The 22,935-nt window shown below is 39.2% G+C and overlaps 2 protein-coding genes across 8 annotated transcripts in view; one reads left to right on the forward strand and one right to left on the reverse strand.

Annotated features, from left to right (window-relative positions):
• The window catches only part of smg7 (SMG7 nonsense mediated mRNA decay factor), a 136,842-nt gene extending 131,672 nt beyond the window's left edge, over nt 1-5,170 (forward strand). For all 4 annotated transcript variants that reach the window (XM_069938203.1, XM_069938206.1, XM_069938204.1 and 1 more), the window contains one exon: nt 2,881-5,170. In XM_069938203.1, the coding sequence (XP_069794304.1) occupies nt 2,881-2,988 (108 nt within the window). In that variant the 3' untranslated portion in view covers nt 2,989-5,170. The remainder of the gene's footprint in view (nt 1-2,880) is intronic.
• A 5,225-nt stretch (nt 5,171-10,395) lies between these two features.
• The window catches only part of ncf2 (neutrophil cytosolic factor 2), a 56,102-nt gene continuing 43,562 nt past the window's right edge, over nt 10,396-22,935 (reverse strand). Inside the window, exons 12-16 of one of the 4 annotated variants that reach the window (XR_011357707.1) lie at nt 21,380-21,531; nt 20,500-20,614; nt 18,168-18,252; nt 11,997-12,374; nt 10,438-10,525 (exon numbers count right to left, since the gene is read on the reverse strand). Coding sequence is in view for 3 of the 4 variants with exons in the window: in XM_069938208.1 (XP_069794309.1) it covers nt 10,419-10,525; nt 18,168-18,252; nt 20,500-20,614; nt 21,380-21,531 (459 nt within the window). In the remaining variant the exon portion in view is untranslated. Of the gene's footprint in view, nt 10,526-10,687; nt 12,375-18,167; nt 18,253-20,499; nt 20,615-21,379; nt 21,532-22,935 lie in introns of those variants that run through there. The other 3 variants (XM_069938208.1, XM_069938210.1, XM_069938209.1) reach the window with 3 other exon arrangements.

Here is a 22,935-nt window from a genome sequence, read left to right on the forward strand (position 1 = left end):
ACAACAAATAAGAGAATCATTTCAGATCTCATCATGACTGAGAATTTAATTTGAGCCTTTTTTATTAAAACTTAAAAATTGAACTTTAATTATGTTGCTATCTAGGTTTCCATAAGGAAGAAGGCCAGCTCTCCTTGCATTGTCTGGCTTTGGTGGACTTTGACATCCAGATTAATGAAATTAATTTTTAATTATAGAACATTGTAGTACAGTATAGGCCCTTCAGCCCACATCATTGTGCTGACCCATATATGCTACCAAAAAAACTAAACTCCCTCTACTTCATAACACTTTTTCTTTCATCCATGTGCCTAAGAGTCTATTGTTCCAGCCGCCAGCACCACTTCTGCCAATGCATTCAAGGCACCCACAACTCTGTGTCGAAAAAAAATGTAGTCCTGATTTCTCCCCTAAATTTTTCTCCCTTTTATACAGGTGTCCTCTGAGGTTTACTATTCCTGCCCTGGAAAAAAGGAGCTGGCCTATCAGAATTTTGTAAACCTCCATTAAGTCACATTTCATCCTCCTTCACTCCAAAGAGAAAAGCCCTAGCTCTGCTAACCTTACCTCATAAAACACATTTTCTGATCCAGGCAACATCCTGGTAAATACCCTCTGCACCCTACCATAGCTTCCACATCTTTCCTGTAATGAAGTGACCAGAGCAGAACACAATATTTTAAGTTTGGTCTCACCAGAGATTTATGGAGCTACAACATTACCTCATGACTCCTGAACTCAATCTCCTGATAAATGAAGCCCAGCGTAACGTAGGCCTTCTTAACTATCCTATCAACATGTGTGGTGACCTTGAGAAATCTTAGTTTGGACCCCAAGGTGTCTCTGTTTTTTTGTACTATTAAATCTTCTACCATTAACCATGTACAATGCCTTCAGGTTTGACCTACCAAAATTGGTCACCTCACTGATCAGATTGAACTCCATCTGCCACTTTTCCACCCAATTCTGCATCTTGTCTATATCCCATTGTAACCTATAACACCCTTCAGCACCATCCACAACCCCTCCAATCTTCATATCATCTGCATACTTGCTGACCCATCCCTCTTCTTCATCCAGGACATGTATAAAAATTAGAAAGAGTAGGGGGTCCCAGAACAGATGCCTGCGGAACTCCATTAGTCACTGACCTCTAGACAGAATATTTTCCATTCACTACCACTCTCTCCTTTCCACGGGCAAATCAATTCTGAATCCACACAGCCAAGGTTCCATGCATCCCATGCTTCGTGACTTTCTGAACGAGTCTCCCATGGGGGACCTTGTCAAATTACTGACTAAAATCTATATACACATCTACTGCCCTACCTTCATCAATTTATTTTGTTATTTCCTCAAAAAGCTCAATTGGGCTCATGTGGCACAACCTCTCCTCACAAAATGATACTGACTGTCTCTGAGAAGATTGTACTTCTCTAAATCATTTCCTTAAGAATCCTCTCCAATAGTTTGCCCACCACTGATGTAAGAATCACTGGTCTATAATTCCCAGGATCTCCCTATTACCTTTTTTTAAAATCAAGGGAATCCCGTTTGCCTTTCTCCAATTCCCCCATCATCTCTTCTGTGGTGAAGAGGGACTTATCAATCCTAATGTTTTTAAGAAGATCCAGCACTTGCTCAAAATTAATTTTAACGTGGTCCAGCATATCAACTTGTTCTATTTGACCTCACCTTGACCAAGATTCTTTTCTCTTGTGAATACTGAAGCAAAGTATTCATTTTGGGCCTTCCCTACCTTCCTGGCACATTTGCCTCTGTTATCTTAAATGGCCCTACCTTCACTCTCATCATCCTTCTGTTCTTCACATAAGCATAGATCGCCTTGTTACTGAAATATTTTGCTTGAGAAAAATTGTCATTGGTGCATTTCCTTTGGAGTTATGAAACCGTGCATATAACAAGTCAATTAAGTACGATTAAAACAGTGGTTTTCAAACTTTTTCTTTCCACCCACATACCACCTTAAGCAATCCCTTACTAATCACAGAGCACCTATGGCATAGGGAATACTTAAAATGGTATGTGAATGGAAAGAAAAAGATTGAGAACCACTGCTCTACAGTGTCTGTGGTAACAGTTCACTCATGCCAGATATATTTAAATACTGGCCAAAGTGAATACAGAAATGGTTTCAAAAAGTCTTTTACTGTGTGATTAATATTTAGTAGAAAGTAGAACATTTCTTGTATATTCTAATTTTAAAACACCTGATTAAGGGTCCTATGATAAATCATCAATTTTTTGAGAAAGTTGTTTGAGATTTATGATAGAGTAGTTAAATATTTGGAACAAACAATATTCTTGCAACAGAATAATTTTTTGGAGCAAATTTTATTTAAAAATCACTGTGATCACTTCCGTTGAACGTTGCAGTCTCTTGTTTCTCAGCCGTTCATCAGGAATTTCCAGTGAAGGGCTCAGGCCTGAAACATCGACTGCCTTTTACTTCCTATGGAGTTGAGTTTCTCCAGCACTTTTGTGCACTGCACTAGAGCCTAGCATCTGCAGATGTTCTTTCTCATGTCTCCTTTGAACCTTTTGCTCATTGGAATGTTAAAATCACTGTTTTTCTTTTGGTTTTAATTTTAGGTAAAGACAATGCCATTACAGTGATTAGTTTCGCTGCTATGAAGAATTATTCTTGACACTTTTTAAACTTTGAGCCATGAAATTAATTGAAAAGCATAGACATAGCCTGAGTGCTGTCTCAAGAGAGAATATTATTGCTTTAGGGTTAAGATTTGGCTGGAAATTGTCCTTGTCTACACTGTTACTCCACTGAGAAGATTTTTTGAAGGTATTAAATTATCATAATGTGCAGATTTTTTTTATTTCCTTTCCTCCCCCACTCTTCAGTCAATCTGGTCAAGTTCAATGATGCATCCTGGACCCTCTGCACTGGAGCAGCTGCTAATGCAGCAGAAGCAACAGCGAGGACTCGGCACACTGAACCCACCACACTGAGAGGCACAATGGCATGACCGGTGAATCCAGGTTACACAACTCAAGGCATGTTGGGTTTGCATAACAACCCACGGTCCCCTGCAGGTGGCAGCCTTCTCTTTGTGTTTTCTTACTGGAGAGAGGGCGTAAGCACTCCACCAGTGCTGCGTGTGCACAAAGCTGCTGCTGAGGAAAAAAAAACAAAAAAAGAACATTACATGCTTCCTGTCACTTCCAGAGGAAGGTCCATCACCCACCTCACAGTTATCTCCTAACCACTTGATTCTACTGAAAGATGCCCTATATTCTTCTCTATTTTATACATCTCTAATATGGTTGGGCAAGAAAGGAGATGAAATAGGAAGGAAAACCCAAGTGGGCTGAGGTAGTGTTAAATAAAATAAGAGGAGAATCAGCTAATGAATGCTCTGCTAGTGAGGATGTGGTTAAGTTTTTTTTTTAAATCCTCTGTCATGGTTTTTGAGAGTGATCTTCTGCTCTGTTAAGGAACAGGTGTGCTTGTAATCTCTAAATGTAGTGACACTGGCCCATTTGTCAGCTTTCCTCAAACCTATTACATAAGGACGTGGAGGCATTCTGTTAGTAAATTTATATGAAGGCATCTTTTCAGACAGGCAAGAGTTTTGTGTGTTTGAAAGCAGCTTCACATCACTGCACCTTTAGCGATTAGATTTTTTAAAAGGAAAAAACTAGTTAATGTCGATAGCTGCAGTAGTAATTACAATATTAAATACTTGTGATACGCTCTGTAGCAATCCTAGCTCAAATGTTGATAAGACGTGCAACAGAGCTCTGCTTTAAACAAAAAAAAAGCAGAAATTGCGAAGGATTTTAAATTAGTGGTTTTTGATCATAACAGTAGCTATAAATTTTACTATAGCATACCAACCTTGAAATGGGTTAATTTATCTATTTAGTTCTAGTTCTGGCTTTTTTTTAATTATTAGATAAAAACAGCTTTTGTCAGCTTCTGTCTGATGGTAAATTTTATTCCTGATTTGGCAGTGTCTTTCAAAGTGGAAAAAGGGTCCAGCAATGCTGCTGGTTCAGCAAAATGGGGCACAAAGCAGGTATGTGAGTCAGTGGGCCACTCGTACTTGTGGATGTTGGTTACTGCATGTGGCCACCTGCTACTCCCATTTACAATTTAAAGGAAAAATTATACGAAAAGCATGGGTCACACACTGTGGTCATCCTATCAGTAAGTTTCAGGATCTTGAATGTAACAAACATTTGTCCTTTTTGAGCTTTGTGGAAAGATCTGACTGAATGTATTGTTTGCAGACCCATGTAAAAATGTCTGTTAAAATCATTCTTCCGTAATGAAAAAGTACTTGCAGAAGAAATGATTTCTGATGGCAAAAGCTGATGTAATTACAGGAAACCAATGTGTTCTGTTCTTATTTTGCAATTGAAGAGTTACATTGTCTAAGTCACTGAAAGCTGTTCAAGATCAATATCTCATGCTTGTGGGGGTAAAGTAGAGCGCTCAGATGGTGGTGGTAATGATCATTCAGGCCAGGTTTGATAAGAAGTGCAACACTAGAAAGGATAGGTGTGGAAAAATTGTTCTGAGAAATGATATTTAACAACTTCTCACAGTCTGAAGACTGAAAAGCAGCTAAGACCACCTCCACTCACTGTTTTTATATATATATATTTATATATAAAAAGGAAGTCCACCAGTACTTTGTGCCAGTTCGAGGTCTTGCTGTACAGTCAACCCACTGAAACATTCCACCATTCTGCTCTGGTCACCTAAATCTAAAGCAATTCTGGTACTGAATCACCTCATCCTCAAGTGTATTCACTGAGCTGACAAGTCCCAGAATGTTAGCAGAGGTACCAGGACATGAATTCACAACCTGCATGCATGTATGCTGTTCAGAATAATTACATTTCTGGGGAACAGGAGCACTGCAAGAAAGATTATAGGGCCCTTGGAAGAAAATAAAATCTGTTCTGAGCTTTTGTGTTCATGTCTCTTTTGTGTAAGAACTTGTGCAGCAATTGCTGGAATCAGCTTTGCCTTCAATAAATGAAACCATGTTCTAAATAAAAGTTTATGTTTAATCACTTGGTTCTTCGCACAATGTTTTCCTTTTGAGGGTGATCCTTGAAGGAAAAATCTACAAACATGGGTGTGGTGCTAAACTTACATTAAACATTGTTAAAGATGCAAGATATATTGTGTTGTGTGCTACTTGCATTTTCAAGATTTCTAATCTTTATATTTAAATCATGCAGGTTTGAAATGAATGTCACAGTTCCTTGCTGTTATATGATTATCTCTGCTGCAAATGAATGAGAGTAGGATTGGGCCTAGTTTAAATGCTCTGGTTTTTGAATAAAATGATGCAATGTCCTGTTCTTGAATTATAAATGAGGGATCATTTGGGGAGGTACTATAGCGACCTATGGAATTGTTCTTAAGAATGTTGCATTCTTGACCCTTGGTTGGCAATTTGGGCATTCCAAAACTCATTGCAGAGACTTGAGTACAAAAATTGAAGGTGGCACCCCAGTGCAATAGTGATCCAGTGTTGTGCTTTTGGGAGGAGGTGTTTTATTTCAGAGAAGGTTTTGTCTGCTCTTCTAGGGAGACCCCACTGCACTCATCAAAAAATGGCAAGGAAATTCCCCTTAGTGATTGTACCAAATTATCCCTTGATATCAGTAAAAGCAAATGAATCTTGTTATTTATTCATGGGAATTGATGTGCACAACTTGGGTACTGCTTTTCTGAGGTTGTCAGGCACTGGAAGATTCTTTGGTCAGGAAGGTAGTGTTCTAATGCAGGTTTTTTCTTCATCGTACTCATTCTTAAAGAAAAAGGGCATTTCAGAAAATCGGAGGTTGCAGTCCATCAATAACCAGCAAAACCAAATACAATTGTAAACTTTTACACTGAGTGATTATTGCTTCCTTTAGTCAGACCTTTGAGCATGCAATATATTCTAAGGAACTGCAGCAGAATGAAGAAATAATCAAGTGGGGAAATTGTTTAAAAAGGTAGGAATTCCTATGCTTTAAAATTGCTTTGTGTTTGGTGACTTGTTATATATTAAAAGTTGCTCTATACAAATGCCCTTTTATGATGCAGGAGGAGGCCATTCTTTTTCACACCATTCTCCTCCCCATTTCCCTGCATCCCTACAATTTATTACAGTAAAACTCCCAGTATCCAGCACCGTATGAGATGCCGAATATGCAAATTTGCTTGAGACTCACTCTTACAATGCCTAACTAATAAACTAATCCACCAGCATTAAGAATCAACAGTTTAAAGGACAAAAGATAGTGCAAAATGTAAAGCAATTTGAATAAGATCAGTATTGCAGTCCTTAATTAATCACGTGTGACAGTATGTAGATATGTTTTTGGGAGATAAATTGGGGCAGGCTTGTTAGTGTAGGTTACATACAAACACTTTAAAACAGATCTTATTTAAAATCCCGGAGCTCTGCTCATGCTAAGACATTTCAGGGCCAACGGGCTTTGAAAAAGCTTTGGAGAGTGGCCAAGAGAGCCACAGATTGTCTGGAGGGTCATGTGGTTCTTTAAGCAGAAAGAGATAAACAGAGAGAGAAGAGACATACACACAGAGATCAGTTCTACAGTGTTACAGTCAGCAACAGCAACTGAGACTGGAACAGGACAAGTTGGCAAGCTTGTGGAAAAACCCATTTGGAAGACAGGTTGTGAGTGCTTAGTTCAGCCTGGTCAAAACCCTTGTGGTTCATGCAAGAGAAGAGGACTGGCTGTCTAATGTTTCACTTGAAATAAGGGAAACTAAAAGGAACCCTGTAGTGACCTGAAAGAAAGAGGTTATCATCTGGAGAACCCTGAGGGGAAAAGTTTCTTTAGCAAGACACTGAAGTAGCTGATTAAAAAAGGAATCAGTTGTGGGTGTCAGCATGCAATGAATCTCTCTGAATACCAACAAGAACCGTCCTGAGTGGTAACCATTTGCCTTTCAAGCACCAAAGCCTGGTGAACTTTATAAATGTTAAATTCTGTGCACGGTATAAGAATTGCCTGCAACCAGTGAACTTGGAGGAATGAGAAGTGAGATTGGACTGTGAATTAACAAACTTTTCTGAACTTACACATACGTGCACTTAGAATTAGAAGGGGGTTAAGTTAGATTAGTTAAGTCAATAGTGATAAAGTGTGATTCTGTTTTCATGTTTAAAGATAATTAAAAGTAAATTTTGTTAAAGTAACCATTTGTCTTGGTGAATATCTATGGCTGCTGGGTTTTGGGGTCCTCTGGGCTCGTAACACAGGTAATTCCCGTAACTTACAGCATTAGTGATTGGAATTTAAATTTTGTAACAGCATTAACCCCCCCCCCTCTCCCCCACGTTTACAGACATATACTTAATAATATACTGATTAAAGCCTATTACTAAGCAGGAAGCCAATAACGAGCAGCATCAACCAGCTCTTTACCCTGGGCGACACAAAAAATGTTTTCAAATACAGCTTTATTCAAATAGCACAACCAAGGCATTCCACTAGCTGAATATTTGTTCCCTGTCTTCACCAAAGGTTTGTGTTATTTCAGAGAACAATTACAATTTTAAACTTTATTTAAATTTTTATTTATTTGAAATTATTTATCATCTCAATTTTTCTTTTTCCCAGTTGCTTGAATTCTGGATAATGGGGATTTTGCAATATATTTTGCATTTCCTTTTGGATTCCTTTTGCCACTTGTACCAAGTGGTAGTTTCCAACAGCTAATTAATTTACCATCAAATTATCAGGATGTGCAAGGAAAGTGGAGAAACAAGGTGGGACACACCCTGGGTCAGTCCCAAGTCCTGGAGCTATAAGGCAAACTGCTGCATCACAAGTTTAACTCTCTAGCAAAGTTAAATTTGCTGGTGGTACCAATTGAGAAATGAAATGGTCAAAGCTGAACAACTTGCATTTATGTTGCACCTTTTAGATATATGAACAGAAATTTTGTCAAACCATGTTTGACATTGGTACAAATGAGATGTAGGACCAAATTTAGGCAGGTTTTAAAGAGGACTTTTAACAAAGTGAATTTTGAGATTGAGAGGCACCTAAATCAGTATACAATGGCTGTTGGGAAGGAGGCAGCAAATTTTGGGCTGTTCACGTTTATTGAGATGGATCAAAGCAGACTGGCTAGCAATGAATTAGGATTGTTAGAACTCGAGGTAACATGGGCTTCTGAGGCCATAATCCATACTTGTGAGTTTGTGAATGGAATTAAGTGATGTCATAGAAACATAAATGAGCAGTCTTCATGCAGGTTTAGATGTACGCTCCAAAGTTCTCTGGAGAAGTCTGGGTCAGATGAATGGCATCAAAATTTTGACATTTGAGAAGCAAAGCTTCCACTTTTTAAAAAATTCTGATTGGCTGCAGCATTGGCAGGAACCTTTGGGCTAGTCACGAAGAGTCCATGGAATAGAGCAGCCAGTGGTACTGAATATGATTGATTTGGGGAAATGGAAAGAAAAATGTAGCAAAGTCTCAGGTATGGAGTTTGGTTGACAGCTTTGATTGAAGCCTGATGCTGTTAAATTTGCTATTAGCTCAGGACAGCAATCCCCACCCCACATTGTTCTCCCCTTCATTTTGCTAACATTATCCTTCCTCTAAAGTAAAATTGTTTCCTTTGGACAATTTTATTTAGGGGTCAATGTAATCCAAATTTCTGACAGGTCCAAAATGCCCATCATATTCCTGGCAGTGATTTGGCCAAGTGACAGAAAGCCAGTTGAGATAGTGCTAAAAAAAGAATGCATTCTTTAAAGAGATGTACTGCCTGTATTTTTTAAGTTGAACTGAAAACTATTGGGTAAGATTGATTGCAATACTGAAATTAGTTGTCTTGACTCACTGAATTTCAATGTTATCTGGGCCTATTGGAATGTTGTTGACAACATATTTGGGAAACTAACTTGCCAAATTTCTTAAGAAATTACTTGGGAGAGCTATAAGGGGGCACGAGAAGACATTGGACAAGCAGGGTCAAAGAAAATCTTGAAGCATTATGCACAAGTGTAGAACAAAAGTATGACTAATATAAGGGTAGGATAAAGGCGAGAACATGTGTCTAGAGCTAGGAGAGGTCCTAAATATTTTGCTTCGATGCTCACTAGGAAGAGGGACCTTGGTGAATGTGATGTCAGCATAGAACAGGCTAATGTACTGGAGAATGTTGTGGTTTAGAATGAGGAAGTGCTGGATCTTGTTAAAAATATTTAGATAAGTTCCCCAGACTGGATGTGATAAACCCTAGGTACTGCAGGAAGCCATTGCGGGGACATTGGCAATGATCTTCAAGTCTTCCCCAGCCATGTGAGGGGTACTGGATAATTATAGAATGACAAATGTAGTTCCCTTCTTTAAGAAAGGCAAGAGAAAGAATCCTGGAAACCATAGATCAATGAGTCTTACCTCAATGGTGGGCAAACTATTGAAGAGGATTCTTAGGGACACGATTTATGAGCTTTTCTCAGCATGAGTTTGTAAAGGACAGATGGTGCTGGCTTTTATTAGTTGGATTGAGATCAAGAGCCATGAACTAATGTAGCTCCATAAAAGTCTCGTTAAAACACTTGGAGTATTATGTTCAGTTCTGGTTGCCTGGATTGGGGAACATGTCCTATGAAGTCAGGTTGACAGAGCTAGAGCTTTTCTCTTTGGCTTGATGAAGGATGAGAGGTGACTTAATAAGGTACATAAAGTCATGAGGGGTTGAAGTAAACAGCCAGTACCTTATTCCTGGGGCAACAATAGCAAGTACCAGAAGACATCTGTAAAGTGAGTGGAGGAAAGTTTAAGGGAAACATGAGAGGTATGGTTTTTTAATACACAAAGTGGTGAGTCTGGAATATATTGCTGGGCGGGGTGGTGGAGGCTGGTAGCAATGGAATATTCATAAGACTCAGATTAACTCATGGATGTACATATCGAAGAAAAATTAGTGTGAGGTAGGGAATGATTTGTTGGTCGTAGAGTAGGTTTACATAGGTCGGCATAACGTCATAGGCCAAAGGACCTGTACTATTCCAAATTTGTTTCCAAAAAGAAAGAAAAATAATTCATGATATTATAACTAACCCATGTTTGCAAAACTTATAAAAATGCATTGTTGAACACCAGCTAACCAAAACAAATCTAGGTAGTGTGTCATGGAATCTACTATTTGAGCTAGAGAACATGGACAATGCCATTCTTGTCATTTCTAAAGTACATGATTCTGTCATGGTTGACAAGTGAGTTTGCCTTTGGTGCAAAAATATGTTTACAAAGCAAGCAATTGAAGTTCTATTAAGGAGAACAAAGGCAATTAATTTACTAAGTTTATTGAATTATTCTTAAGGTACATACGAATGCGAAGCAGGTGTAGGCCCTCAAGCTTGCTGTGTCCTCTCTGCTTTTTAGGCAGTCCTTTGGGATTGAGCAGGATTTGTTTCCAAGCTGGTTTTGTGGATTCTCTGGCTCATAAGCAAATCACAGACAGTTCCCCAGATGGAGTAGAAGGTGCCTGGAGAGGCAGGTGAGTCGGTCATTTGTGAGGTGATGTGTTCTGCCATTTACAGTGCTTTGAGCTGATTCAAAGACTCTGTTCTTAGCATGATCCCAAATGCTCTTCAGTTTGATCAGTCATAGACCAAGGCTTTTCAAGAATTGGTGGGAATATTCCATTATTTTTATTAATTTGATAGAGAAATATTACATGTAAACATTGTTTAGCTATTAGCTTTTCTATAATGCATGGCAGAATGAGTCACATATCAATTATAAATTGTCTTATATAATTCACAAAAAGTGAAATATCCTTGAGAATTTCACCTTGTATTCCAATATTGAGATATACATTGTGATTATCTAAATCAATCTCTTCTAGTTATAACAAAGGGAAAAAAAAACCCATACTAATCTAATTTCTCCTACTAAACAGGGTCACAAGCAAATAAAATGCAAAGAATTGAGTATTGACTGTTAGACATTGGATAGAAAACCCCCAGAGCATCCCTGCCTAAGTAATCGAATTATGATAATAATCCATGAATGGACTTTGTATCTAGTCAAATTCAACCTTGATCTCTTCAACATTATATCTAATTTTCTCCAAACTCAAGCAAGACATAACATCCTGTAACCATTACATATGAGTTTGTGCTATGCTGTCTCTCCATCTTAGCAAAATTGCTCAAAATTGATAAAACAGATTTATTTTTTTATTTAACATTTTCCCATGGTGGATTGATAGCAATTATTTATAGTACTTTGATGGACCAAAGGATATGTTCAGGGGCAGGATCAAGAATGAATGGGAACGAGACTTGAATACATCAATTTCAGATGAAAATTGGGATAACACGCTTGATCTGATAATACTTTATTCTGTGCACGGCATTGTTTAATACAATTTAAAGTTGTACATAGAATACATCTGTCCAAAGTTAGATTCTCATTTTTGTCCTGATGTTGATCCACTATTTGACAAATGTAAAATGTTTGAGGCTTCCATAGATGCTCTGTGGTTAATAAGGGATTACTTAAGAAGGGATGTGAGTGAGGGGAAAAAATGGTTGTGAACCACAAATCTAAATTCTTCCTAACTATATATCTGTGCATGGACTACCAGTAACAGACCTGTCAAAGAAATGGAAAGATATGCCACCAATGCTGCAAAATTAGCAATATTTACTGGCGGGATTAAAGAACCAACAATGATGTCTCCCAAGGCCAACATCCCTTATTTCAAGACTTTAATTCATTCTATTCTATCCATATGCCAAAAATCAGATTCTTCCTCATGGTAAATGATTTAAATCATTTTCCCCTTAAGAAAAGTGGAATTATTTGAGAATATGCTCAATTTTTTCTTTAATTTTTGAGGGTTTTGGTTGGTTGGGAAACCCTGGCCCATGAAATTGCATTGGGACATTGGGAACTTGGAATCTTCAGCATTTGAAAGGCCAATGAAAGTTATAGAAATACCTCCCGACCTAGCAGGAACCTTTAGTTTCACATGGCAGGGTCTGCGGTTCCTCCACTTCTCCCACATCAAACACCTCTTAACCTAAAGAATTGGAGGGAAAGCAAGTCAATCCTCAATCCCAAGGTACAAACTACTGACACTAAGTTACCTTGCAACTCAACACATACAAGGAAGAAACATATCCATATTCAGAGGATCACCATTTTATGTATACAAACTACAAACTTTATCTTAATCTTGATATTCTTGGAGAAAAGGACCTCTTCAAAAATGTAATGTTTCATTCATGGATTCTTAGTTTCAGCTTCGCTTAATTCTTTGATGAAGGTTACTGGGAAAATTCCAGTGTTTCCTTTACATTGCCCTTCCAACCAGTTGTCATTTACTGTGAAGAAAAAGCATAGCAGTTCTTGTTTAAAATAGAAAGCTGATAAAATGATCCAGAAGTGATTTAGATTTCTAATCTTGATGATGTGAAAAGAATTTATGACTAGATTTTCTTTACATTATGAAACAAAAATTGTAGATCTACTTTTGTTAACATTTAATTGGGAAAATAGACCTTTGAGTTCTAACAGTTCTATTTTAAAAATGGAAACTTGGAATTTTAAATTGAGAGCCAAAGCTAATTTAAGAAGATCTATTACAGCTTAATTTTAAAAAAACCCATAATAAACAGTAATGATTTACAGTTTAATAAAAACCCTGGAATCCAGAATTCAAGCAGCCTCATCAACCAAAAAAAGGTTAAAAAAATCTTTTTCATAATTGACACACTGCTCCATTTGTTTGCCAATCGACACAACCTCAAGCAACCAGAAAATACACTTATCCCCAAATACCAAGGGTTTTACTGTATTAACGCTAAGTTGCAACATACAACGGGAGAAAAATCTAAAACTTCTAGATACTCAATTAATAGAGCTATTTAGGAATTACTTGCATTTGGCATTACTAAGGAGAATAAGGTGAATAGTTAAAGTGCATGGGAAATCAGCAAAATGTTCCAAATGGTGAAGAAAATCCAACAGGGAACACCTGTGGAAGGAGAGGGTTAGTGATTGCATTGATTCATTAACAGCTAAATATTACCAGCATTTTCTGTTATGGGATTACAAACTGCCAGGGAGCAGTCCTATAGATCATTAAACAAGAATAGAGGCTGTGGTTTGCTTATTCTACTGTTGGAGGATAGCAATTGTCCATAAGCTTCCAGTTACCATCAATACAGGTAGTATTCACATTCACTTTTGAATTGCCTGTTTGGCAATAACCACTATATTTTGAAATCCAATCCTGAAAAAAAGTTTACTTACAAAGAAGGGTGTAATCATTGAAGAAAATGAATGCAAGTTAGATTAATGTTTTATTTCATAATTGTCCTTGAACGAAAGCATAGTTGATGTTTCTTGGTGTGAGAGCCAACTACAGAAATCTATGGTTAATTGTTGATTAGAGTTGGGGTTAATCAAGTGTATAAGCAAGGCTTTGAGAGGATACGACTATGATGCTTGTATTAAGCAGCATATAGAAAACAAGACAAATCTGAATAATTTTTGTGCTTAATTTATGAAAGATGAAATAAGATAAATAAAAGTGGATTGTTTATGGAAGCACGTGAAAGGAGGAAGGGAGTGGAAGTAATGCTACTATCAACAATATGATTTAAAGACTGAAACTGGAATTAGTTAGCAAGAGTGAGGTTTTCTGGATCATCAATTATTCCAAAATGTATTTGATGGACTAGCCTTCGGTGCTGTTTGAATATAGAAAACACAGCAATAAGCTACTGTTTTCAAATGAGGCATGTTGCACACTGAAGTACTAAGCAGAAGCTGCCTGTAAGGGCTGTTGTCCGGTTCAACAGCATAGGCCGGCCACTCATCTTGTTACCATAAAGAACACTTGGGGCTAAGGAAAAGCTATTCAGCCAGCCAGCAGAGGAGATAGCAACTTCCATTACACCATCTCGAGGTACTGAGATCCAAGCAACTTGTTAACATGAAAGCAGCTGTGCACACACTCATTGTGCCGACTGTAACAATGTAACAGTATCACAATACAGAGCAGACACACAACTCACAAGCACTCCTCACAGCATATTACTTCTGTGACTCCACAAGGAGCCATATAGTGAGGGGATTAACCTTTAACTGTTTTTTTGCATAAAGGGTACTTTGAGGGGGATGAGCCCTCAAACATGTTTCTGGCACATCAGCAAGTCTTCGCAGCAAATTATTTATTAATGCTTGTAATGGCCCCATTTGGCTCTTATTCCTAAGAAAACATTCTGAGTGCTGAGGCAAGTATAATGTAGACATACAGCATAGTAACAGGTCATTTCGGCCCACAAGTCCAAACCCCCCCAATTAACCTACACCATGGTACATTATGAATGATGGGAGCAAACTGGAGCCCTCAGGGAAAATATCTTCTTCTTTGGCTTGGCTTCGCGGACGAAGATTTATGGAGGGGGTAAAAGTCCACGTCAGCTGCAGGCTCGTTTGTGGCTGACAAGTCCGATGCGGGACAGGCAGACACGGTTGCAGGGGAAAATTGGTTGGTTGGGGTTGGGTGTTGGGTTTTTTCTCCTTTGCCTTTTGTCAGTGAGGTGGGCTCTGCGGTCTTCTTCAAAGGAGGTTGCTGCCCGCCAAACTGTGAGGCGCCAAGATGCACGGTTTGAGGCGTTATCAGCCCACTGGCGGTGGTCAATGTGGCAGGCACCAAGAGATTTCTTTAGGCAGTCCTTGTACCTTTTCTTTGGTGCACCTCTGTCACGGTGGCCAGTGGAGAGCTCGCCATATAACACAATCTTGGGAAGGCGATGGTCCTCCATTCTGGAGACGTGACCCATCCAGCGCAACTGGATCTTCAGCAGCGTGGACTCGATGCTGTCGACCTCTGCCATCTCGAGTACTTCGACGTTAGGGATGAAAGCGCTCCAATGGATGTTGAGGATGGAGCGGAGACAACGCTGGTGGAAGCGTTCTAGGAGCCGTAGGTGGTGCCGGTAGAGGACCCATGATTCGGAGCCGAACAGGAGTGTGGGTATGACAACGGCTCTGTATACGCTTATCTTTGTGAGGTTTTTCAGTTGGTTGTTTTTCCAGACTCTTTTGTGTAGTCTTCCAAAGGCGCTATTTGCCTTGGCGAGTCTGTTGTCTATCTCATTGTCGATCCTTGCATCTGATGAAATGGTGCAGCCGAGATAGGTAAACTGGTTGACCGTTTTGAGTTTTGTGTGCCCGATGGAGATGTGGGGGGGCTGGTAGTCATGGTGGGGAGCTGGCTGATGGAGGACCTCAGTTTTCTTCAGGCTGACTTCCAGGCCAAACATTTTGGCAGTTTCCGCAAAGCAGGACGTCAAGCGCTGAAGATCTTGCTATTCTCCAATCATCCGGCACCTCTCCTGTGGCCAGAGAAGACACCATCTCTTCCCCCGCTTCCTGTAGTAACTTGTGATACATGTCATCTGGTCACAGACAGCGCAGGATTTAAACCCCAGACCCGATCACTAGTGCTTTAAATGCATTGTGCTAACCGCTATACCAAACGTACCGCCCCTAAAGTATTGAACCTAAAAAGCTGCACAGATCTCAATCTGTTCCAATTAAGATTATAATGAAAGGTCACTGATCTAAAACATAATCCACTCCCCAAAATAGCCACCAGGCCCCTGAGCAACAGATATGTGGACAGATTTTAGAAAAGTGGAAAAAAAAACAGGGTAATTGTTATGGGAGACTTCAACTTCCCTAATATTGACTTTCTAAGTGCAAAAGGTTAAGATGGAGAAGGATTCGTGACTCAGTATGTGGACAAGCTGACTAGAGGAGAGGCCATACTAAATCTAGTATTGGGTAATGAACCTTGTCAGATAACAGACCTCTTGGAGGGTGAGTATTTTGGAAACAGCTACCACAACTCCCTGACCTTTAGTGTAGTTATGGTCCCGGATAGGAGTAGAAAGAATTAAATTTTAAAAAACTTGGATATACAGCACAGTAACAGGCCATTTCTGCCCACGAGCCCAAGCCGACAATTTACACCCGATTAACCTACACCCCCAGTATGTTTCGAATGGTAGGAGAAAACCAGGGAAAACCCACACAAACATGGGGAGATGTACAAACTCCTTACAGCGTGGGATCCAAACCCTGGTTCTGATCAATGGTGCTGTCAAGGTGTTGTTTGCACTAACCACTATGCCAATTAAGCTGCCAAATGGGAAAGTGTTTAATTGGAGAAGGGTTAATTATGATGGGATTAGGGAGGAACTTGGGAAAGTAAATATGTTCTTAGCGAAATAAACAGCAGAACCACTTGCATGGGGTTTGAGACAGATTTGTCTGAGACGGAAAAGATGGCAGGGTGAAATAGCGACAGTTGACAAAAGAGATGGAACAGCTAGTTAAGAAAAAAGCAGCAAGTCAATAAGGGCTCACGAGAATTGAGAATAATGGAGCTAGAAGAGGGCATGAAAATGCTTGGCAAATAGGATCAAGCATAACCCTAAGGCTTGCATGTATGGGAAAAACAGGATGGCAAGAGTGAAGGTAGGGCCACTTGGGAATATAGGTGGAATACGGCTGGAGACAAGTTATAAATGAATACTTTTCTACAGAGTTCACTCAGGAGAGGGACCTTGATGAATGTGAGGCCAGTGCAGAACAGGCTAATGTGTTTGAACATTTTGAGGTTGAGAAGGAGAATTTGCTGCATCTTGAATCTCAGGACCAGATGACGTGTATCACAAGTTACTACAGGAAGTGGGGGAAGAGATGGTGTCTTCTCTGGCCACAGGCGAGGTGCCGGATGATTGGAGAATAGCAAGTGTAGATCCCTCGTTAAGGAAAGATTTGTAGATTTTAGACATGCAGCATGGTAACAGACCCATGCTTCCCAATTACACCTAATTGACCCCTAGTACGTTTCAAACGGTGGGAGGAAACCAGAGCGCTTCCCCCCACCCCCAACCTCAACCTGGGTAAAACTTAAAAACTCCTTACAGACAGCACAGGATTCAAACCCTAGTCCTGATCGCAGGGACTACAACAGTGTTGCGCGAAGTGTGCTGCCTGATAGGTAATATCCTGGGAATTATGAACCAGTGAGTCTTGTGCCAGTAGTGGGTACATTATTGGAAAGGATTCTTAGGAATGGAATTTACAAATATTTATAGAGGTATAGTCAGCATGGCTTTCTTTGTGCCTCGTAAGCCTGGTTAAGTGTTTCAAGGTGATAAAAGAAATTGATAAAGGTACGGCAATAGATGTGGTGTACATGGATTTCAATCAGGTCCTCATGATAGACTCGGTCAGAAAGTCATGAGGTACAGAATCGACTTACCTGCAGAAAGCAGAAGGTAGTAGTAGAGGGAACATATTCTATCTACAGGTCAGTGACTAGTGGAGTTCCGCAGTAAATAAGTAGAGGGATGGGTTAGTTAAGTGTGCAGATGACAGAGGGGTTGGAAGTGTCAAAGGTTGTTGGAGGTTACAACAGAATATAGACAGGATACAAAGTTGGGTGCAGAGGAGGCAGATGGAGTTCAATCCAGATAAGCGTGAAGTAATGCATTTTGAAGGTCAGTTCTGGTTGTCTCATTACAGGAAGGATGTGAAAGCTTTGGAGGAGGGGCTTAAGAGATTTACAAGAATGTTGTCTGGATTTGAGAACACATCTTGTGAGGCAGGATTAACAGAGCTACAGCTTTTCACTTTGGAGCAAAGGGTGACTTAATAGAGTTCTACAAGATTATGAGAGACATACTGTAGATAGGTGGACAGTCAGCACATTTCACCAGACAGTAGCAAATACAAGACATCTGCAATAAGGTGGGAGAAAAGTTGAAGGAAGATTTTGGGTTTAAGTTTTTCTTTAATGCACAGAGCAATGGAATGGTAGTGGAGGCTGCTAAAATAGGGATATTTAAACAATTCTTAGGTACATTGGTGCAAGAAAAATAGAGGGTTATAGTGTGAGCTAGGGAAGGTTTAGATTGTGGAGTAAGTTTATATAAGTCAGTACAACAAAATAGGCTGAAGGGCATAGACTGTTATGTTCTATGTACTATTGGATGCTAAATGGAGTGCATACCTTTACAGATCACTAAAACAACTGATGCGAAACATTGCCAAAAAGTTAAATATTTAATTTGCAATGACATAATTCTCACCTTGTGCTAAGACTTGGATGATGTCTCCTTCTTGAAAACTCAGATCGACAGGGGCTGAGACAATGTAGTCATATAATGCCACCACCTATTGTGAAAATCTTGTTACAAAATGTTTATCTCTGCAGGTACTTGAGCCTCTACTACCTTTCAACTCTGACATCATTGAACTTCAACATCAAGGCACCTTTCCCTTTGTCCCCATTTCCCAAATAACTATTTATAATCATTGCTTCCAAAGCCTTGTGGCATTCAGCGAAGACCAGAATGAATTCCTATACCCTGGGAGGGTTATCCTTGATGCCGACCATGGTTAACAGTTTAGCCATCAAAAGGAAAAGAACCTTTCAACATTTGTTTTAGAAAACCTAATAGAATTACAACTATTATTGGAAGTCCATAGATGAGGCTATTCTTCTCCAACAGACAGATTCCCAGGATGAAATTAAATAAAACTAGGCTGCACTCTTCCAACTTAATCCATGTAAACCCAAAGCACCATATATGACTAGTCTAAAGCTCCATGTCATAGCAACACTATTTCCTTAATTTTGTCCTCTAATTTACTTCCTAATCCCTCAAGAGTTCAGAGATGATGTGCCAACTCACAGCTTTCACATCCATTAAACAGGAAAATATGCACCAGATTAAGCACGATGTAGAGTTGATGACTTCAACAAGGATTGGGAGGGAGACTAGCTAATTCGATAACACTTCAATAAGTACAACTCCAATTATCCAAAATCCTGTTATCCAAAATTTCTTTGGATCTGAATGTGACATCTGTTCAGCTCTGAAATATTTTCAGATAAAGTAAAAAATCCTCATTTATCCAAAATGATGTAATTTCACCTCGGAAAAATATTTCACATAAATGAAGATATCCAAAACAATCAGAAATTCTCAGTTATCCAAAAAAAATTTCTGAGCCGAACTGATGTCACAGGTAGAAAAAAGTTTGGTATTTTGGAAAAACCTGAGTAGAATTTCAAGTTTTTGGTGTTGGATTTATCTTATTTTGTTTTTTGGTGGGAATTAAACTTATTTTATGCTTAAACAGCCTTCCCTTATTTAATCACTGTTTCAAGTGATTTGCTGTTGCTACTGGGCTGTTCTTTAAAATATGACCAGTTCTCTAAAATAGGCCTGGTCCTGATGATTTTGGATAATTGGAGTTGTACTGTAACTACAAATTATTAAATGTCACATAACTGTGATGGGAGTGTGGTGTGGCCTGCTAGCAAAACACAATTTATCTTCTGAGCGTGAGGTCGAGCTAATCTTGTACAAATGGTACTTGCTGGGGAGGGCATATCCAAAAGGGGAGCACCAAGTGCATGCCACAAATTTCTAGATTATTTTAACCTAGAAAATCATTAAATTTATTAACAGAATACTAATATTTTCAATTGCACTTTCCCTAATAACTTTTGATCTAATGCAAATTTACTGTGTATTGTTGCTATATCTGCAACTTCCTCCAATCTTGAAACCTTCAGATATCTTAAAACTTGCTGGTAGTTACTCAGCCCAACGACTTCTTCTTTTTCAAACAGTGGTACACATCAACCAAGGAGCACTAGAAACGGATAGTCAAAGCATGTGCTATTTCTTCCCCTTTCGTATCCAGCCCTGAGCAATATGCTTTTAAGATCCTGCACCCTTCAATATGTTGTATCTCTTTGTGTTTATCGTTTTCAATACTTCACACTCTCTTTCAATTCTAATCCCTTTTCACTATCTCTAGAAAAGAGAAAGGACAAAGTAATGTTTTAAAAGTTTACATATCCCCCATACGTTGGTGACTGTTCTCACTTGTTCATTGTAGAAAGATTATTCTTTATTTGACCTGCAACTATATCTTCATATACCCTCAACATAAATGGTTGTACCTTGCACTTCAGGCTTTCTGCAAAACCATTTCTCTGTCAATAAATTTTCCCTTTTTTTTGGTGCATCGTTCTTCAATTGCCTGGCTGTTGAAATAAGTTGTTGCTACTTTTCTTTTAATGGGTACACACATTTGTTTTGAACCATTATTACCCTCCTGGAATTCCTTCCACTGCTCTGAAATGTATTTACTTTGTTAGCTATTTCTAGTCATCTTTTGTTAAATGTAATCTGTCTAGTAAAATGGACTTTGTTTCCCAGGTACTCCCAGATTCTGCAATTGCATTACACTGCATGCACTGCCACATCAATCTAACTTTTATTTTCACAAACTAATTATAAGGAAGCACCTCTGTGCTAAAAGTTTTCCACTCACTGTTTCATCTCAAATTTATAGTGATGAGAGAATACAAAAAGTATAAATGTTTAGAGAATGAATACTTACCTCCAGAAACTTGCACCAAATGACCAAACGCTGATTACTGACCTCACTCCACACTTCCTTCATTTTGTTTTCACTGGTAATGGGAACAAGCTCACTTTCAGCTTGTGATTTGTAACTGACAGGAGGAACCAAAGATGGGAAAAAAAATTGTGACTTGGATTCAGTGCATTAAAAAAGATGCATGTCAGCCTGACCTCTGCAGTGCGATTACTAACATTTATGTAAATCTTATGCCAAGATTTGATTTTTTTTTAAAACTATTATGCATTTAGATCTTGGGGATAAATTCAGGACTTCATGCTATTCCTTTCAAGAGTGTGGGAATTACCTCAACATTTCACACGTCCATTCTTAAGAGTGGCTTGCCTTCATAGCAATGCATGAGCATTTCATCCTTACATTTTTGGAGTGGGTGGCACTGGCAAGGCCAGCATTATTGGCCGGTTCTAACTTCCCTTAATCTTATAAAGGTTTAATCAAGTCTTTTTGGTGAAGGCACTTAACACTATTGGTGAGTTCTGTGATCTAGACCCAAGTGCCAATGAAGGATCATGTTCAAGTCAGGATAGTGTGCCACATGGATAATAAACTACTACTAGTGGTAATGCAGTGTGCCATCAGGCTTGGGAGGTGCTGATGGAGTAGCCTAGGCAAGAGACTAATGGATTTAATTGATGTGTGCAGGGTCTGAGAGGAGTAAATGTAAAGGATAGCTGATGATGTCCATCATTGGTGCCTCATTAGCCCCAAGCTTCTTGAAGCTCCACTCAGAATGTTCATTTCATTATGTGCCTAACTCGACGGAAGGATTTATTTATCGGACAGAGTTGCTCATCACAGGATATCCAGCATTATCAGGACAATTTAAAGTCTTACGTACCTCAGCTCAAGTCTTTTTTCGGACACGTTGAACTTCCGGCAAATGACACCCATCATCTCACTGAGCAACAGCCCTGGTTTTACACGTACAGCCACAGAGTATTTGAAGTGTATTTTAACAATACAACTTTTAGGCAGAGTGCAATTCTTCCGCTATTCCACAAAGAAGAAAATAATTGCATATTAGCACAATTTGATATTACTGCATCATTAGGAATAACATTACTTCATGACATGACTAAATTACGAATTTAGGGAATTGTGGGAAAAGCAAACAAGAGGCCTAAGATCCATGCTTTTGTATCATAAGGCAAATTTGAATGTCATGTCCGCTAGGTAATACAAGGAGCCAGAAGGAATATTGATGAAACATCTGTATTGAAATGTGCTTAATTATTATTAGGAAAAATTGGATGGAAACAGACAGTTTGAATGAAAAGAACTGTAGTCATAGATCCTGAGTTAATATCCTCTCAGGAAGGGTAGAAGGCACCCCTCCCAACCCCCAAGTTGAAAATCCTGGCCATCTTTCTTTAACAGTATAGTGGATGAACAGTTCAATAATTCACTGCTGCCTTCTTCAAGCTAATAGTCAGTGCTCACCAAATTTTGACCTTGCTGAAGGCAGCTGCATCCCAGAAAAATATCAAGTTTCACATCAAAATCATTGGTAGAGCATCAGCCTTTCTGCTCATCAAGTACAAATTATAGCTGTAATCCACAGACACCCTCTCCATAACAAACTGCGGGACAGTGCAAAACTGCCCCAAATGGAACACAAGAGAAAATAAAGTATACTTTTTTCACAGCACTCAGGATATAATCCAATGAACAAGAACACTAATGGGGTAAATATTTAGCAATATGTATAGAAAAGAATTTTCATACCCAGAACATGGCTGAAGGAAAATTGGCACAAATCCAGCTTTACACTGTCCCAGCTTGTTATGGAGAGGGTGTCTTTGAGGATTGAGATGCATCATGGAATCACAGAACACTGGGATTTGGGGTTCAGAGGATGAAACCCATTACTAGGGTCTGGCACCAGCTTCTCCATGCATTGACATGCCACCCAGGCCTTGTTTGTGATCAAACTGTCTTCTATTTGGCTGCATAGCTCTCCCCAGCCAGATATTCCTCTAAGACACACATGTCAAACTCAGGCCCGCGGGCCAAATTTGGCCCGTGATATAATTATATTTGGCCCACAAGATCATATATGTATTAGAGCTGGTCCACTGGCCGCCGGGCCAGTATAGCGCATGCACAGCTAATACTACAAATCCCAGAATGCTTTGCAGATGCATTGGCGCCGGCCCGTCAGCCCGCTAATCGCCCCCACCTCCTCTCTTTACTTTCATTAGCATCTGTGACCTGTCGCCCAACTCACATGTAATAAACCCCTGACGAAAAATGGCCGAACGGAAGACAGAAAACAGGACCTTTCAAGACAGGTGGGAGGGAGACTATATGTTCATCATTTTAAAAGACAAACCTGTTTGACATTGAAGCAAGTTGTTATTTTTTTGACTTGTTGGCTTGTGAAAAAAAAAACAT

This window comes from Narcine bancroftii, chromosome 5 (assembly GCF_036971445.1).
Source record: "Narcine bancroftii isolate sNarBan1 chromosome 5, sNarBan1.hap1, whole genome shotgun sequence".
NCBI classification, from domain to species: domain Eukaryota; kingdom Metazoa; phylum Chordata; class Chondrichthyes; order Torpediniformes; family Narcinidae; genus Narcine; species Narcine bancroftii.